Genomic DNA, 14,256 nt, shown 5'->3' with positions numbered 1-14,256 from the left:
AAAACAATACCTATACTTATACCTCTAATGACCACAGAATGGACGTAGATTGTTGATTCAATCTGAGTAGATGCAAAATGTCTAATTACAGTTGTGGTCAAAAGTTATTATGGTCACGATTATCATGGTAAATTAGGACTTTTAGTGATTTCTCTGAACTGTTCTTTTTCAGGGTGGAATGACTATATAGCACACATTTTTAATGACTTTAAAAAAACAAAAATTTGATGTTTCAAAAGCATAAATATAGGTCAAATATATACATAAACACCCACTAATATTTCATTAAACGTCCATTAGCAAGTTCCACCTCGACCAGATGATTTGGTAGCCATCAACTAGCTTTTGGCATAATTCTGATATTTCTTGGAAGAACTGGTAGAGTTATTTAAATCAGGGGTGTCAAACTCATTTTATATTGCGGGCCACACTTTGACCTTAAGTGGCCAGACCAGTGAAACTCCCCATTCTGTCAATGTAAAGAAGTTACATATTTAACAATTGTTCTATATGGCAAAGAAAAAGCTGCTGTGACAAAGAAAGAAATCTGTCAGCACAACTCTTTGGACTTAAATTATAAGAAATAAATGTGCAAAATTATGGAAAAAAATTCTGGTAGCTCATTGCCCAGACTGTCCAGCTTTTTGTTTGTTTTAACTGATCAGGTTGTAAAAAACCTGACCGACCATAAGGGAGGTTTTCATCAGTAGGAAAAACTGCAGTTAAAAGTCCAAAATTTCTGCTTGTGCTTGTTTGTGGTGAGCAGCAGATCAAACAAGTTAAGAATTATAAATTGAGTCAGGCCTGTGAGACTATGGAGAACACACAAGAGGTCTAAGGCCTGGACAAGTCTGAAACCTTTTGACTTCCACACTGCAAAATGGCTGAAAATAAAAACGGGTTTCACTTTTATAAATTCTGTACTCAGCTTTGCAGTCTTGTTTTGTCTCTGGAACATCTGCACCCCGTCCTTCTTTCACATAATGGTATGATCCCGGTCTGTCTTTGCATGTGATTGGCCGCATGGTGTGCGGCCCTCCCCTGCCTTGTATGGATCTCAGCAGGGCTGAAGATTGGACTTCCACATAATGATGAGCCACTAATAACTGATATATGAAATTATATTGCAGACTGGATCCCGAGCCAGATATTGCTCCGGGCCATAGGTTTGACATCCCTAATTTAATTTTGACGGCTTTACTGAACCTGGCTTTTAAGCCTAGTCCACAAATTTTCAATAAGGTTCATGTTTTGACGCTTTGGGAAGGCCATTAGCCAAGCTTAAGGTTAGCCTGCTTTAAAAATGGAGAATGGGAGGTAGTCGTCCTTCTTCATTATTCAATTCAATATGCAATATACCAGTACCACTGTAAGCATTATGCTACCATCATCATGCTTGACAGTTTTACAATCGTCTGATCAAATTTACTCTTCCAAACATTAAGACCATCAAAAAGGCAGTCGCTACCCTTTCTATCACAGCTCATGCTTTACTGAAGCAAGAAAGATGGTCAGGGCCATGGGACATTCATGCAATTCCTAAAAAAATAAACAGCCTCTGTGGGAGGCATTTTATTACACAATGAAGGTTGTGATGGCTGGGTCAACTTTATTATCAGTTAAAGAATTGAAGCCCATTTAACCAAAATTCAACATGTTGTGACTAAAATCTGATGTGTCGCTATCTGCTGCAGCAACAAGTGGCATTGTTGTAAATGTGTCAACTCGTTATCCATGAAAAGGGGGCATTTATTATCAACCATACATGCAACAATTAGGGATGCTCCTAGCACCATATTTCCAAGCTTATCAGAAGTTTACAAGTAACATTACACCCAGAGTGTGGCCTTATGAAAGGAGCCAGCTGAAGCCGACCTTTCTTTTCTTATGTTCTCATGCCTGTGGGTGCACAATATTTAAGACAAGCTAAAGTACCAAAGTACTTTAAACAAATCATCTGTCCCACTTAAATGTTTCACATCTTTGCATTAGTATGGAGGGAGGCGGGGGTTGCCTGGGTTGCACGCAGATCCTGCACCACCATTCTACATATTTTTTTTGTTATTTTCAGAATCTATATCTAAGCTGCATTTACTACCAGAACTTTGATGTGGTACCTAAATTTCAGTTTCATGGCATCAATTTAATTTTATATTTCTATTTCTGTCACAAACATTTACATATGAAACTGACTGCTTGGAAAGAGATGCTGCATCTAAAATTGCATACATACTAAAAGTCAGTATTTTGTTTGCATGGACATCTACAACTTTTATGAGCACAAATGGTATATTTAAAAACAGGAACATGTCTCTTCCTTAGCGGCTGCCACCTTGGCCAAGCAGCAAAAACAGAGAAAACACCAAAGAATTTTCAGCTAGTAGAAGAAGGATTAATTGAAACGCTGCTATCTAGGTAGCTCGGTGCAACCTTTGGTTTAATTTCATGTTATTGTTGATAAATTGTCTTTACTGCATAAGTCCTTGGTATATGCAGTCAGAGACTCAACAAATTGCAAATTCCACAGGTAACAAGACAATCAGTGTCAAATCCTGTGTCAATTTTGTTAAGTGAACTAATTGCTGCACTCATTAGTTTAAACTCATGCACAACACAATTAATCACGTCGTTTACACAGTGTACGACATAGATATGTATCTCGGAGGTATCTGAATTGGGCAATATTATGTGTATCCGGTTCGGTTTGTAGTTGGAGATTATATGGCCATACACAAATAATGCCTATGCATAAGTTAACACTGTAACAGGGGTGCGCAGTGAATTTTCCCAAGGGTCCATCCACATGAAAAACCAATACAGAATTCAGTACAGCACATTAATCATTTGACCTCTTTTTAAGCTTACTGGAGTGGCCCTCCCAGTTTCTCATGTGGCTCCTTTGGGAAAATTAATAGCACACCCCTGCAATAGAAAAAAATGACAATTTTGAAAACGGCTGCACTTACAAATCAACAAGCAAGTGTCGTAATTTTTGCTAATTATAGAAGGAAAGGGGAACATTAGATATTAGGGAGGGAAGGGGCAGAACAGAATAAATTTAAACTCTTTACACTCATGTTGGTCTTGTCGCTGCTGGCAGAGGACACACTCCATCTTTTGGCAGCTTTGGCGTCAACAGGTGGAGATTCTCTATCCTTGTCTGCACTGTGAATCTTCCTGTTCAGGTCCTGAAACATGTCCTGGTGGCGTTTCCGGGTGTGCATTATTTTCTACACAGGGACATTGCACGTTATGTACAAAGTAAACAGCACAGGCGACCATCACTCCTACTTTAAAAATAAATGTATGCAAAAATGTTGTGCTTTGAAGTCTAAACAGCTCTGTAGGAATCAAAGAGACTAAAAATTACCTCAAAGTCAAGCTCTGCATAGCGTGATTTTCGTCTCTGGAGGGAGATGAGACAGAGAGATTAAAGATGTGTCTTGATATTGTGTGTTTTTTGAGTAGCAAGTGTTTCTCGGCAGTTTTTACTGCGTATGTGAACATGAGGTAGTTAGTAAAGGGCGTCTCTGGGACTCAGAGAAGAGCAGTGAGTCATGAGGGAGGAAACGAGGTTTGCTGCTGGTCATTTTGATCCTGCTGGCACAAGTTTGCAGTAAACAGATTGTGACTGAATGACCTTTCGGTCCTCAGTCACAGAGTGGTAAAGGAAGACCTGACCTTCAGGCTGCCTGGTTGCCGTGGCAGCTGCCGTCTCGCACCAAATTATAGAAGTGTGTTTTACCCCCAAGTGAAAAGACACCAGCAAGCAGATGCCTGACTGCTCTGTGGCGATCTTATCCCGCCACTTCTGTCTGCAGTAGGAGCTCTATGAAAACTAACCTTTTCAAAGATGCCGCCATCACACGGGTCACAAAATGTTGAGATACTTTTTGTGATGTGAATCGGAGATTATAATGGCACTGACAGATATGTGGAACGATGCATCTCTGTGGAGACCTAATTAATGTTGTTTTTTATTAGTCCGCCAAGACAAGAAGAATCAATGCTGGCCATCTGTTTGCAAGCAAAATTACACAAAAACTACACAGCACAATTTCATTGAAGCTGAAGTGGTGAAGCTCAGGGAAAGGGACAACTTGTTTTCTGTTGGATTGTGAGATGCAGCTGAAGGACTACACAGACCAGTGTTCCTCTTCTGTTTGTCAGCAACACATTTTACTGACGAGCTGGAATCCAGAGAGCCTTCTGACCTCCTTTCTTAGGTGGATGAGGATCCCTTTGTTTAAATTTTGGGAGATCGTACTGTCTGAGTTTTAGCTTCGTCTCAAAAACAGATAAAGCAAAAACTACCAGCCTGAAACTTGGACTACAGACAACAACGTATACAAACAAAGCCAAGTTTTGCTGCAGCCAAGTTTTTCTTTAAATTCAAAATCGTTCTTTTTTGCCCCTAGGCGATCCTCCTAACTCGACCACTCGAGCATCACTGATGCTGTAGTGGTCATACATCACCACATGTGGCACGCACCATGCCACGTAAATGATTCCAGAAAGCAAATACAAAAAACGTCACTGGTTTCCTAATTTTTCTATATGAATGGCTGCAGACCATGCAAAATAACACAGTAGTGTAGCAGTCAGAATGTTTGGCGTCATTCTCTAATAGGAAAAAGCTACAGCTACTTTAGAGTTTGATAGCCCTTTAGTGAGAAAGTTATAATAAATCGATGTGATAAAAATGAAAGTGACATTCACCACAGTGATGCAACCCTAAATTCTCAAACAGGCAGTAAAAGAACATTAAGACTTGTGAATCATAATATCACACATGATAAATTCTTCATGATGTCCATTTCCACATCACTAAACCCATCAAAGCAACAACAAAGTCATGTACCCACCACCCTGCTGTTTGAGAAGCGCTCTCAATAATTCATTCCAAATGTGTTTTTATGTTCTTTCTCTACAACTGTTTACAAAAAGTCCCCATGTCCTGGGGCTGTTTCACATTACAACCCTTCCAGAAAAGAAAGGGATTTTTGTGTATGAGCTACAGTACTCGAAGGCCTTGCAGAGTTGTATTGACAGAAACCTAGCAGTGGTAGACAAGATGGCAAATGCTTCGCTTGAAAAGAAGAGAGTGGTTTGTCTCACTGTTGTTATTCTGATGGGAATACACAGAATTCTACTTTTACTGAGGAAATAGCAAAATTGTTCGATTGTTAAATTCATATTATCGAAACTATCAATACCAAATCATATTAGCAAATTAGCAAACTCACTCAAATATGTGAGCATTCACCAAATAATCATAATGAAATGCCAGTCTCTGATACAGCCTACATCTGGTTGTTCATTTGAGAATTTATGATAAGCACAAAACACAACTCAGCATGCATGTATTATGTTAAATATGAACTATGAGGCTGATAATTCAATACATTAAGAGGTTTTTCCGTCTTACCTCCAGCGAGCTCATGGACAGTGTGGAGACAGTCTCACTCTTGGACACCACTCCAGAATTTCCAGACTCTCCTCCGTCACACATGTTGTTGGCCACCTTGGAGTCTCTGGGCATATTCTGCAGGTTGTGCGCAGGTGAGTCTCTGTCAGAGCATGACACACTGACCTGGTCAGCAGGCAGGCTCTTCAGCCCAAAGCCAGGCACTGGCTCTCCACTGACAGGGTTAGCCAGGTGGATGAGCCTGGTCTGAGGCAGCTGCTCAATGCTGATGTTATACTTGGCTGCCTGCTCCTCTTTCCCCTTGGACGGTTTCAGGGTGCCCGTGTTGTTTGTCGGTAGAATGACATATCCCGGGCCTTTGCCAACCCCCTCAGAGCTGCTGCCTTCACCGTTCCCTCGAGGCAGATCTCCATCCAGCTGCTTGAAGAGTTCGCCGTCGCAGATATAGATGGATTTGGCACCTGGCAGCTCGGTACTGATTCCTTTTGTGGCGCCTTTCTCCCTCCGCATCGTCAAAGTGTGGCTCGTATAGTCGGCCACATTCTGGAGGTGAACCTTGGCCATGCTGGCCGGCATGGTGTTAAAATTAGAACCTTTTTGAAGAGCGAGGGTCCCAGAGGAGGCCTTCTCCTCCCCCTGGAGGGATGAGCGCTTCATGGTGCCTAAAGAGACCAGAAAGAGAGAAAAGCTGTGTGAGATGCAATTTCTCCACCTGGGAATCCCGGGAAGAAACCAGCAGCGGAATGTGTGTAAGTAATAAACACATTACTTGTGCACTGTGTGAAACAAGGAGATTTTATACATCAATTATTAAATCACTGAAATTATAAGATTCTTCCCTCTATGTCTGACAACCAATACAATCCTGGATGAGTCTCTTATTTTACTGCTGGACTGCATTTCAGAGCAACACACCTTGATCTGGTTGTGCACCTGAACCTGATCTCTAACTGCTGCAGGTTGTGATCACAGTGGGTCACCAGAGCAAAGAGAAAAAACAAAACAAACAAAAAAAAACTCCAGTGCTGACAGATTCTCTCTGGGGAAGCAGAAAATTATATCCCGGCCAGCCCCCTAGCTGGTAGGAAAAATACAAGATGGAAGGACAAGGTAGCAACTAATAAACTTCCAAACTAAGAGTGATGGGATTTTTTCAATTGTGGATGACACTAAAGACAAAAGAAAGAATAATGCTAAAGTGACTTGTAAATGGACTGGTTTTTACATAGAGCTTTTAAACTCCATGAGCACTCAAAGTGCTTTACACAGCCATTCAAACAACTTTTTTCTATACTCTTCTATCTAACATTTGTACACATTCATACTCCAACGGATGCATCGGAGAGCAACTTGGGGTTAGTATCTTGCCCAAGGACATTTGGCGTGCAGACTGGAGCAGAAGGGGATCGAGTATTGTTGATGACTTGTCAAAAATACCTGTGTTGTCTGTCCACATAAAGTCCTGGCCTATGACTTCAGTTTTGCCATCATTACTACATTGAATAACTGCTAAACACATCCAGAAATCCTTGCGTGAGAGAACTGGAGTGAAGAAAGTCAAACAAAGCCACACAGTATAGTATTTTTTCTCCACGTGAGGACATACAAGTGCTTGCAGTTCTTTCAATATGCTCTTGTCTTCTAAAAGGTATTGCTTTAGTGCACAAAAAACCTCCAGACCTCTGTGTCTCTTTCCGGTGTAAAGTCCTGGAATTTCTTCACTAGATTTTCATTGGAAAACTGGTTGTAACCAGTTTTGACATGAGTAACGTAACATTCAGCTGGGTACGGCATGACCTTGTGGCCCAAGCTTTTTCACAATAACAGCTCTTGGCATATGGCAGCAAACATATCCCGCACCAGGTCGAGGCTGCTGAACAACATCAGACAATGCTCCGTACTAAACATCCACTGATCGTTTTCTGCCGTTCCTGCTCCCTCTTGACAAACAATAAACATCTCTCATCTCTCTCTGCTCTTATCTGTCTTCCCTTGCTTGAGCCTGTCTGCTTCTGAATAGCTTTTCTCTTCCAGACACTTTTCTTGATAGCCTGTCTCAAGAGGTAATCAGATTTTCACTCCCAGTGGATTTTAGAGCATCAACCAGTATCTGATGCAGCGCTGTTGGGAGGGACTTAATTACACAGCATCAGTGTAGGAGAGGCTCAGACAGCCATATTTATCTGCATATAACTGCTCAGCACACATTCATCCCACTCCCGTCAGCCTGGGACGAACGGAGTTACGCAGCAGTGATGTGCTGCATCTCTTGTCAAAACAGCTCCTTGGCATAGGGAGGCTGCTGTGATGTTGACTGTACGGCACAAGCACAAAAATGAGAGGGAACACGGCTCACATCTGTTCCAACAACAACGAGGAATTTGACGCAGTCAAAATACAGAGAAGGAGGCACAAAGAGACATCTGTAGCATCTGAGTCCCCAAAGTCAAATCAAATGCAAACACACAAACTCAAACACGCTCAACCTGGAGCTTACCTGATCTGCAAGCCATATCCACATCTTTCTCAAAGTCAGTCTGAGGACAGAAAACAATAAATATTAGATTAAGTGTGGAGACGTGGGAAAAATATCATATGGGGGGATTTTAAGCCTTTATTTGGCGACTGCAGTGAAGACAGGAAATGGGGAAAAGACACCAGGGAAATGGTCCAGCCTGCATCAATCAATGGCATACCTGCTCAGGGCACATGCACACTAACTTTTAGCTATCAAGTCAATGTGATGGTATATTTTTAAAGCAAAGGCAGATAAACATTGAGAAAATGAAGACTAATCAACAAAACTTAGATTCATTAATAATCAGTTTTATTATATATTTTTTTTATTTGGATACAAGCTGAAGAGAAAGAGCTTTGGGTTTTGTAGAATTTCTTCTTGTAAGTCACTCTGACCTCTTCCTAAATTGTTTCATTCTAATCATGATTCTAACACGATGCCATTTCCTAAACAATGCTTTGACTTCATTATTTTTAATAAATTTCTATTAGGTTAGTTATCCTGAGGGGTTTTTATAAATATTTTCAAGAGCAGAATTTAAGAAAAAATATATATGTATATTTTCCATAAAATTAAACGTATGCTTTAGTTCTCTCGTGCTCTGAGATGAGAAGATCAGAATTTGGAGGACACAGGTCTTGAACCTTTTCAAGCTGCTTAGAAGTTAAAATTTCAACAATGGAGCAAAAAGTGCGTACCCCTTTTTGGGCTTTATTATTCCATAGAGTTAGTTCTTTTAAATATTCTCTCACATCATATCAAATTTCTCCAAATTTTAGCTCTTCATACCATTAGCTGAGCATGGCCATTCTGAAATGATCCTCCTGAATCTCCATTGGTGTCTTCCTGTCGGTCCACCACACGACACTTCACTGCCTCCTGAACCTGAGGCAAATCATCAGAGCATAGATTACGATCTTAATACAGACAGAGTAATAGGACATACAGTCCTGTGCAAAAGTTTTAGGGAGGTGTGGAAAAAAAATGCTGTAAACAAAGAATGCTTTCAGAAATATAAATGATTCTTTATTGGCTCCAAATGTATTCTGCAGCAGGACGATGACCCCAAACACACAGCCAAAGTCATTAAGAACTATCTTCAGCATAAAGAAGAACAAGAAGTACTGGAAGTGATGGTACGGCACACAGAGCCGTGATCTCAAGATCATGGAGTGTGTTTGGGATTACACGAAGAGACAGAAGGAAGTGAGGAAGCCTGCATCCACAGAACATCTGTGCTTAGTTCTCCAAGATGTTTGGAATAACCACCAGCTGAGTTCCTTCAAAAACTGTGTGCAAGTGTGCCTAGAAGAAGTCACCCCAAATATCGATTTGATTTAGATTTCTCTCTTGTTCACTCACTGCATTTTGTTAATTGATGAAATCAAATGACTAACACTTCTATTTTTGAAAGCATTGTTTGTTTACACCATTTTTTCTTACCTGCCTAAAACTTTTGTCTTTTAAACATATACAGTACTGTGCAGAGGCTTTTAATGAATAAAGATGACAGGCTAGAGCGGATCTGACTCCACATTGGCTTATGTGGGGTCAGTTTAGGATTCCCAGATAATAAAGTATACATCATACAGTTTGTCACATTTCAGCTATCAAACACTCTTTGATAAACTCTCCATGAGAGATGCCTTACAGGTTTTTCAATTTTGTGGGAAATGACAATATAACTTCCCTGCTTTTATATGAAAGGGATAATTTTTTACACATTTCATACGTACATTTGTATAAAAGCGAATGACGCTTTACTCTAAATGTGTCGAAACCAACATTTATGAGTCCATGTCTTGTTAAATAATCTAAATTCATCTTTCGGGGTTAGCGTGGTCACATCTCTTAAATGTTCACTATTCGATGGCAAAATTTAAGTCAATGAGACTCAAGCAGACCCTAGTGGACTTGGAAAGTATCACCACGCCTGGCTGAGGTGACATCCAGAATTGTATAATATGGTAGCTTGCTGTAGATCAACACACTATTAGATTAATACATCACCCACTACAGTGGTAGTAGTCAGCAAAGAATCTCAGCTGGAAGTGCTAGACAGGACGCACAGCTACAAACAAAACAATAGGGTAGCGTTCCTATAATATACCTCTCTGCGAAGGATGCAGTGAACCATGACAATGACAAAGCCTTCCAGTGAATCAAACACAGCAAAAAGGATCTGGAAGAGCGCAGAACGCCGGTCGGTGATGGCCAGGACAGCTGACATCCACGTGAGAGCCAAGAGTGGCAATACCACACAGGAGCTCCACAGTGACGCCCTACAGAATGGGAGGGGAACTGTAGTCAAGAACAGTACAACCAAAACTTCGTGAAGGCAGGACTACAGTGATTCCTAGCCATTGCATTCTAAGATAGTTAGAATTATTAGCTGATTTTATAGTCAATGCCCTATAAAACACACACACACACACACACACACACACACACACACACACACACACACACACAAACACACACACACACACACACACAAAAACAAGGTTAAACTGATTTCTTTTGCTCAACTGGACCTGTTCACCCTGTTAGCATAGTGTTAGCCTACAACTCTAAACATGCACTAATACAGAACATCAAACAAATAATTATGTTACCAACGCAAACAAAAACATACATCCATTATTTGCTGATATATATGTTTTTTAACTCACATATATTACATGCATGTATGTTTAAGATGATTCAGTCAAACCATAAAGGATCTAGTGCCACAGGAAAGAGAGGGAGGGAGGTGAGCAGTGGGGAAAAAAAAACAAGTGTAATGAGGCTGAAACAGAATGCAGACAAACAGAAGAGGCAGAGCAGAGGAGGACAGACACAGAAAGAGAGAGAGTCTGAAGAAGTGTTATCCCCTGACTCCTTCCATTTTTCTAATGCAAATACTGATAATAAACTAGCACAATAACTACTGGGAACGACTGTACCCGCAATGAATGTGGTGAAACAGTCTTTCATTCAGATCCTCCAAATGAAGATAATTAGCAGGCTAACTTTTAATTGCAAACTATCCCAGAGGTGGAAAAAAAAGCACTGAAGACTAAGTCAGACTAAACTAAACGTCTTCTCCAAGTTGCAATTCACACCCACTTTCTCTTTGCTCTCTTTTTTAATTATTTTTAAGCTGTTGTCAACAATGCTTCATATATTGTAGGTCTTTCAGATTCAATTGATATCCAGAGACTGAGCTTACAGTGAACATTACTGAATAAAATGAATAAAAAAAATATTTTCAACTTGTTCTGGTATTGATTATTGATTAATATTGTACAATGTGTGTGAGACTTATTTTAAATAGACGTATTAACATGGATTAAAAAAATAAATACCTGATTTCGCTGCAGTTAATACCACAAGCTAATCTCTTCCACAGCCACCTGGTAGATCTGGTTAGGGTGTAATATTTACACCTTTGGCATACCAAATGTCCTATACCAGAAAAACTAGAGCAAAATGTGTGATTTGAAAGATTAAATCTTCTAGCTTGTGAAACTATGTTTCATTAGCATGTGGCTGAAATGCAACTAAGTAGGTTTTTTTTCTGACAGATTTTTACTTTTACACCCTACAATTTAAACAAATATCTACACCCCACATAGCAAGGAGGTCTGGCCCGGATCTGGTATCAAGCTGGCACTGCTGGCTGACTTCTGGCATGATAAGACGTATGCCATCCAGATATGGGCCAGGCCTGGCATAGATGGCACTGTCTATGTGATGGCATGCCATATCTGGCTCGATTGCGGTTTGGTTTATGTGGCCCAGGCCCATAGAAAACAGGTCTGGCCGGGATCCGGCATCAAGCTGGCACTTCTGACTGACCGCTGTCATGGCACGGTGTATGTCAACCAGATGTGGGCCAGGTCTGGCAATGATGGCACTATTTCTGTTCCTATTTTCTTATTTTAGTTAGAAGACCCAAATGCGATGTTGCAATACTATACTGCTATGGTAGCCAACGTTTCAAATGCACATTTGACAGGTTTGTGAGTGTACACTTTATCCAAAACCTAGTGACGGTTTACTCATCTTTGCCAGTGGGTGGCTGTAGCTTAGGAGGTAGAGCAGGTCACCTTCTGATCGCAAGCTTAGTGGTTCGATCCCTGGCTCCTCTAGTCTGCATGTCAAGAGTGTGAATGTGCATGAATGTAATTAGGAAGCACTCAGTTTAGAGAAAGTGTGTGATTGGGTGAATGTGGCATGCTGTATAGAGCATTTGAGTAAACCGGGAGACTAGGAAAGCGTTGTATAAGAGTCAGTCCATTCACTGTCTGAACAGAGTTTCGTCGTGTTACTTTTGCACTATTATGTTCCGGCATATATTGTTATTACATGGCTTGATTAAGGTACACATTAGGCTGATATCTGGGGCCAGAGCTGAAACTGTTCTGGGCCAGCACACGGCCAGCAGTGTGTCTGTAACTGGCCCGTGGCTACACACAACTTACACATGGCCCACATACCGCAAAGAATGATGGCCCTTTGGTGGCCCAGACCAGGTTTGCCAGAGGTAGTCCACACATGGGCCAGCACAGGACCACCAGTATGTCTGCAACTGGCCTTGTGCTGGCCCATGTGTGGGCCACCTCTGGCAAACCAAATCTGGGCCACCAAAGGGCCGTCATTCTTTGCGGTAAGTGGGCCATGTGTAAGCACATTGTGTGGGCCAGATCCAGGCCATACCAATTTTGCTATGTGGGACTTTCCACTCCTTACAGTTTCAAAACAGTATTATTGTACATTCAACCTTACAATGTAAAGTGCCTTGAAACAACTGTTGTGATTTGGTGCTGCATAAATAAAATTGAATAGACTTGTTACTTTTGCTTTAACGCATTTGAGGCGAGCTAATGTTTCATATTACTGCAGGCCTTCACACATCAAACAAATTATGAAAGGGAATCCTGTTCGCGTCTTAATCACCAGGGGACGTCGCAAAAAAAGAGATGAAAGAGGTAAAAACTGTGTGCCATAGTGAGGGGTTAAAGTTGGGAGGTTTGCCTTCTTTTTGCCACAACACCGGCTAGCAAGCTACTTCAGCATCTAGCTAGCCAAGATGAGCAAGGATAAAGGCAGTAAAATGTTGTGGCAGGTAACTCCAAATTCAACGTTTCTATTAGCTGAACAAACATCAGATAAAAAACAAGCTGTTTGTGTGCAGTTTATCTCACAGTGTGTTGCTAGCTAAAGGTCCAGCTGCTGTATTTCACAGGGAGAGAAAAGAAAGAGAGCTAAGAGGTTAGATGTAAAAGTAGTGACTGCGCCGTTGCATTTGACAAACTGGAAATTTAAAGCTTACATGTAAGTCCTCGTGTTTTTAAATCAAATACTGGGCCTGTAGATGTGACAATATGTTTTTTCACATTGAGAGACATGCTGCAAAACAAGTGTCACTGTTTCATTTAAAGGTTGCATGAAAGTCCTCTGCAAGTTAGTGCAGGATAAACAGCTTAGTTTGCTGTACTGTGATGGGTTTAGAACAGCTGATCACAGCCTGTACATTAAGAGTTATGATTCTTCCCTATGCTGAGCCATTTCAACATCCCCCATTTGCTGAATCCCACTTTAACCTCCTCCCTACTCATTTCCTGTTTAATGTAAGCAACAGAAAACAGCGATTTTTTATTTCCCTTGAACTCTGCTCATGTTCTGCTTATCTGAATCAAGATGACAATATTTATTAGAATTTTAATTCTAATAAATATTCAGGCTAATATAAAGTTTGTATTCCCATCTACTTATATTATTTTATTATTACATTAACATAGCACAAGTTTCAGTTAGCTTTGCTAACAGCTAGTAGAAACAAATTTCCCCTTGTGGGACTAATAAAGGTATCTTATCTTATCTTATCTTATCTTATCCAAAGAGCTACTTTTTACTTTCTTACTTCAGAGTACACTTCAGAGCTGGAACGTTTTCACTTTTACTAGAGTAAGAAATTAAACCAGTACTTCAACGTTACTGAAGTTTTATTTTTTAACACTGGTATCTGTACTTCTACTTAAGTACACAATGTCTGTACGTTTGCCACCTCTGACCTCTACCCTTAAATGGTTTGCCAGTGACAAACAAAATAACATTCAAAGCAGATGCACACTTCCTCCAAGTCATGACTAATCAATTCATTTTTACACAATCACTACAAATCATGAACAAGAGTGGAATTAAGTCTCTGGTAATTTTCATTATTTACCACATATCTAAATTCTCACTAGCCACACAGTGGGTTTATTTAAAATGTTCAGTATGATCATTTTATCTCAGGATAAAATATTCCCTATTTGTCTAA

The 14,256-nt window shown here is 40.5% G+C and overlaps 1 protein-coding gene across 8 annotated transcripts in view; it reads right to left on the bottom strand.

Moving 5' to 3' along the window:
* Nucleotides 1-14,256, bottom strand: part of adgrb1a (adhesion G protein-coupled receptor B1a) — a 197,634-nt gene that overhangs the window by 4,116 nt on the left and 179,262 nt on the right. For 7 of the 8 annotated variants that reach the window (XM_063488506.1, XM_063488504.1, XM_063488507.1 and 4 more), the window contains 6 exons: nt 10,057-10,228; nt 8,736-8,831; nt 7,926-7,965; nt 5,429-6,090; nt 3,371-3,406; nt 3,072-3,230 (listed from right to left, as the gene is read on the bottom strand). In XM_063488506.1, coding sequence (XP_063344576.1) covers nt 3,072-3,230; nt 3,371-3,406; nt 5,429-6,090; nt 7,926-7,965; nt 8,736-8,831; nt 10,057-10,228 — 1,165 coding nt within the window. The remainder of the gene's footprint in view (nt 1-3,071; nt 3,231-3,370; nt 3,407-5,428; nt 6,091-7,925; nt 7,966-8,735; nt 8,832-10,056; nt 10,229-14,256) is intronic. The other variant, XM_063488511.1, reaches the window with a different exon arrangement.

The sequence above is a fragment of the Pelmatolapia mariae genome, linkage group LG10_11, assembly GCF_036321145.2.
Source record: "Pelmatolapia mariae isolate MD_Pm_ZW linkage group LG10_11, Pm_UMD_F_2, whole genome shotgun sequence".
Taxonomy (NCBI): Eukaryota; Metazoa; Chordata; class Actinopteri; order Cichliformes; family Cichlidae; genus Pelmatolapia; species Pelmatolapia mariae.
The sequence above is the reverse complement of the archived record's forward strand: the minus strand, read 5'-3'. Positions and strand labels throughout refer to the sequence as shown.